At 51.2% G+C, this 5,000-nt stretch overlaps 1 protein-coding gene across 1 annotated transcript in view; it reads right to left on the bottom strand.

The window, feature by feature from the left end:
* Positions 1–4,937, bottom strand: part of dlgap1a (discs, large (Drosophila) homolog-associated protein 1a) — a 52,996-nt gene extending 48,059 nt beyond the window's left edge. Inside the window, exon 1 of the mRNA XM_063220315.1 lies at positions 3,834–4,937. Within this exon, the coding sequence (XP_063076385.1) occupies positions 3,834–4,937 (1,104 nt within the window). The remainder of the gene's footprint in view (positions 1–3,833) is intronic.
* Positions 4,938–5,000: the final 63 nt, after the last annotated feature.

The raw sequence follows: 5,000 nt of genomic DNA, 5'->3' as shown, positions 1-5,000 counted from the left end.
CGGGTGGCTGAGCGCGCTGATGCTCACTCTCTCTCTCTCTCTCTCATTTTCACACTACGTAGTCAGACAGTAAAAAGGCTGTTACATGTTGCCAAGAACAAGAAAAAGAACCAGGAAATCCCCCTGTTCTAGAATCTCCACTCAGGGCATTTAGGTGAACCACTCCGTGATGGCGTGCTGCTGAGTAGCGGTTGCTAGGGAAACAAGAACCTTACCGGATGTAAGACATCAGTGCTCAGGTGCCGGCATCACAACGCTGGCAGCGCTATGGTCACTGACCTAGCATGCTTGCCCTTTGCACACAGCACTGCTCAGGCACAGCATGGTACCACAATATATATGGCTTAACAATGTCCCCAGCACATGTGCCTCAGCAGACCAGTTCGAGCGGCTGATCGAGGTCTACTCGGGGAGTGAAGAGAGATATCCTCCGCGCTCCTGCACTTCACAATCTGGTGCGTCTCGGGAAAGGACTTGGTAAATGCAGGGGAAGTTGTGTTGTTTAATTAATATATAGTGTTAGGGGACACTCAGATTGGTTTTGTATCTTTATCCTTTTTTCTGTATCCTTTTATTATCCTTTATTGTATATTACATTTTGCTTTTAAAAGAAAAACGAAGAGAAATAAAAAAAAACAAAACAAAAAACAAACAAAGGAAGACAATATAGGTCCCCCATAAGGGGGGGGGGTGGTTGGGTTAAAGGAAAAAAAAGCAGGGGAAGAAAGGAATCACCGGAGCATCTTCAGATGTGGAAAATAATTTGCTTTATTAGGCAAGCGCCAAGACTAACGTTTCGACGTTCACACAGTTAGTCTTGGCGCTTGCCTAATAAAACGGGTTATTTTCCACATCTGAAGATGCTCCGGTGATTCCTTTCTTCCCCTACTCGGGGAGTGAGTCAGTTTGTGAGTGAGTGGCGATGAGAGTGAATACGTGTTTGCGTCCGAGGGTAAGTAGTGTAGTGTGAGTATAGAGAGAGTAGCTGGTGATCAGCGGCTATTCAGGGGAGTGAGTCAGTGTGGGAGTGAGTGGAGACATGAACGTGAATACGTGTTGCAAGAGTGCAAGGGTGAGTGTGTGAATATAGAGAGAGTGGCTGCATAAGTGAATAAGTGAGTAAGACAAGTGTGCAAGGAAGTACTGAATAACTAAGTAGCTCAGGCAAAATGAGTGAGCAAGGCTGAGTATTGTAGTGCACAGTGAATGGGTGAATACACGGTTTTGCACTGTGTGGATGTGTGACTGGGTGAGTTTGTTCACAGACAAGTGAATCTCAAACAAACACTGCCTCAGCCCCTCGGATTTTCCTGTCCAATCCCACCTCTCAGAGAGAGGGAGCAAGAGCCAGAGTCGGTCAGTGAGATACAATAACTGATTACTTCCTGCAGCTCGATCTTCAGCTGAACAAAACAAAAATAAATCTGATGTGTGTGGGTTTTTTTGGTGGGCACCATAGTTTGTTCTCATTAATGGGACTGAATAGAGAGGGCAGGGGCTTTCCAGATGCTTCTAAGGCCCAATCTCAATTCACCCCTTGGCCCTAACCCTTACCCCTCCCCCCCCTCCGTTTTGTGTAGGGGTAGGGGTATCCCAATACTCATGAACGGCGTGACGTTTTCCATGTGCGTTACGCCCATTTGTGGGGGAAAACAACCCATGCAAGTCAATTGGTGATGTTGGGGTTTAATAAACAAAAGATACAGACCTGTAGACTAGCGTTGTTCACGGGCAACATGCCGAAAACGTGTAGTGTTGCCGGCTGTTCAAATAATAGAGCCAAACAGTCGTGGCTGAAGCATGGACTGTGTTCGTTTAGACAAGCCGATGTGGCATGTAAGTTGATGAGACATTCGGTTTGTTTTCACCCATAAAGGGGCGTAACGCACATTTACGAGCAAAGTACCCGGATGGCCGTTCATGCCTATCGTCGTTAAGACAGAGGGGTAGGAGTAAGGGGGAGGGCTTTGTAGCCCTCAAAAAGGAGGGGTTCGGACAGGCAGACTCCGATGGAGGGGTAAGGGGTAGGGGTAGAAAAATATAAATGGGAAAGGCCCTAAGCCTCCTGTTTGCTGCAGTCTGTTTTTACCCTGGTCTGGAAAATCTGAGGGATAGAGTGAAGTGCTGCGACAACACTACTTTTAGCTCCTTCATCTGTTCTGGTTGGCTTCCTGAGGCTTTTAAAGACCTCCAGTGCTGCCAGTTCTCCTGTTCACAAAGTCAAAGTTAAACCAGGGCTTGCGTGTGTGTGTGTGTGTGTGTGCGTGTGTGTGTGTGCGTGCGTGTGTGCGTGTGTACAAAGGGCTTGAAAGGTCCATGCTAAAACTTCACAGGTGTGTGTGTGTGTGTGCGTGTGTACGAAAGGCTTGAAAGGTCCGTGCTAAAACTTCACAGGTGTGTGTGTGTGTGTGTGCGTGTGTGTGTGTGTGTGTGTGTGTGTGTGTGTGTGTGTGTGTGTGTGTGTGTGTGTGTGTGTGTGCGCGTGCGCGCGTACGAAGGGCATGAAGGGTCCATGCTAAAAATTCATCGGCCAATCTTGATGATTCATGTAAACGCATGTACAGTGATTTTGAGAAGCTAGGGAAGGGGGATAGCCATGTGCCAGCTGTAGCTAGAGTCGTTGATCCATATACTTTATATGAGATAAAGGCAGATTGCAAAACAGGCTTCGGAGGCCAGCAAGGAAATTAGAGAATAGGTGCTCATGTCCAATTGCAAAATTAAGAGCTCTTAGCAAATCAACACATGTTTTGATGTTTTTGTTACTTTTGTGGAGTGTTGATAATTAATGGTGTGGTAGTGCTACCTGTTCTAACAATACTTCAGATGAAGGCTTAGAATAGAGGCTGTGAAAAGTTATCCACAAAAAGCATCAGAAATTGAAACATCTCTTTCAGTGTTTGACTTAAATTACTCCCTGACCCTCAGGAACAGCTGTAAGCTATTCACAGTTGCCTTAAGAAATAATCATTATCTTTTTGTTTCATCTCTATCATCACAACAATGCTAATTGAAAGCTTTCATTTTTCATGAGGGTTCCCCTTCCCTAAGATGGCAGGCAAGCAGGCTTCCCTTTCTATTTTAATGGCAGGCTGTTAATCTCCAAAAAAATATCATATTTGCACTTCACACATTTGGCACTGGTAATATATGACAACTTACAATAAAATGCACTCGTCTCTACACAACGACACAATCACTGTGAGCAAGTTAGTACTACAAACTACTGATACACACCAAGTTAATAATCAACACAGTACATTACAAATCACAAGTTACAAAAAAAATCACAGTGACAATCAGTAGGAAGAGAAGGATTGAAGAAATGGGAGAAAGCAAGGCTCAGATAAGAAGAAGGAATAAGAAGAAGAAGAAGAAGAAGGAGAAGAAGAGGAAATCATAACCAACCGGCAGGTAAACCAAAAAAGATCGGAAAGAAACCGAATGCTTGTTAACTATCCCGGAAAGTAAGGCAGCTAATGGTTTTTGCACTTACTTCTCTCTCCAGAAACGGAAACTGAAAACTGGAGGTTCCGCTCCAGACGGGGGAGAAGAGGAGGAGGTGGTGGCAAGTAGGAGGAGAGGTGGCGGTGGAAGTGTGAGAGGTCGGGAAAGAGGTGGAGGTGAGTATTAGATTGGAGGTGAGCATGGGGGTTGAGAGGGGGGGGTTTGGGGGGCAGACGGTGGGGGTAGGTGGGGGAGTTTCGGGGGTGGTGTGGCAGGGGGGGGGGGGGGGGGTTTAGACGGGGCAGGCGGTGGGGGGTAGCGGAGGAGGAGGAGAAGAAGAAGGAGGTAGAACTTTTTTTGTCGTAGAAAAATAAGATTTGGCGTACCTGCAAGAATTGGCAAGAGCGCTCCTGCTGACAAGCCTCAGCTTTCACTAGCGCCTTATCTACATTTACCAGCGAGGCCTTCTGGTAGACTTCACGGGCCCTGCTCACCGTGAGAGAGGACGACCATGAGCTCTTCTTCACCAGCTGCTGGGCCGCCTCCAGGCCCAGCGGCCCGCCGCCGCCGACGCCGCCGATCGTGCAGGTTGTGCACTTGCCCACGTCGTTGTTGCTGCGCGACGTCTTCAGCGTGTGCTCGCTGATGGTGTTGTACGCCTCCAGGAAGTACTGCGACTGCGACTTGTCCGGGTGCCGGCCCATCGTCATGACGCCGGCCGTGGGCACCGTGGGGCTGCGGTACAGGCACACGTCCCGCTCCAGGTTGTCGTCCGAGCTCCAGTAACCCGACGCCGGCACGGGCGTGGACCGGTTCTTGGGCTCCGCCGACTTGCAGCGCTCCCGGCTCTTGCTGCGCTTGCGCTGCCGCAGGGTGGGCGTCTCGCTGTCTGGGCTGACCTTGCAGCTGCCCCCGCCGCCGCCGCCGCCGCCGTTCACGCTGCCCTTGGAGTGGTGGTGGTGCACGTGGTGGGGTCCCTCCAACGAGTGCGACTTGGTGAACAGCTTCTGCACGGAGTGCACCAGGTGCCGGATGCGTCCGGGGCTGTCGCTGCGCTGCTCCAGGGCCGCCGTGCGCTTGTACTGCAGCGTGTGGTAGCCGTCCCGCGACGCCACCGCCGGCAGCTGCCGCTCAAACTGGTCCAGCAGGTTGACGGGCAGCCGGTTGCCCTTGACGGAGCCCCCCGCGGAGACGCAGCCGCCCCCGCCGCCTCCACCGGTGTAAGGGACCAGCGCGCACTCGTCCTTCAGCTCGTGGTGGGAGCTGTAGTGGCGGCGAGGGAAGGTCCCGTAAGGCACCACGCAGTCGGGCTGGTAGGGGGAGGAGGTGATGCTGCGCTGGGCGTAGTAGGGGTGGTCGGCGGGGTGCGGCGCGTCCACCTGGCTGATGAGGTATGGCTTGCTACGCTCGGCGTGGTAGCCCATGACGTCGTACGAGGGCTCGCAGGCCATCACGTGGTGGTGGCTGCGGCTGCTGGACAGCCCTTTCATGATGGTCTTGGGGGGGGCGGCGGGAGAAGGCGGGCCAAGGGCATCGATCAGGAACGTCCAAAC

The sequence above is a fragment of the Engraulis encrasicolus genome, chromosome 16 (genome assembly GCF_034702125.1).
Source record: "Engraulis encrasicolus isolate BLACKSEA-1 chromosome 16, IST_EnEncr_1.0, whole genome shotgun sequence".
In the NCBI taxonomy this organism is placed as follows: domain Eukaryota; kingdom Metazoa; phylum Chordata; class Actinopteri; order Clupeiformes; family Engraulidae; genus Engraulis; species Engraulis encrasicolus.
Note: the sequence above shows the minus strand (reverse complement) of the source record. Positions and strands in the feature narration are given on the sequence as shown.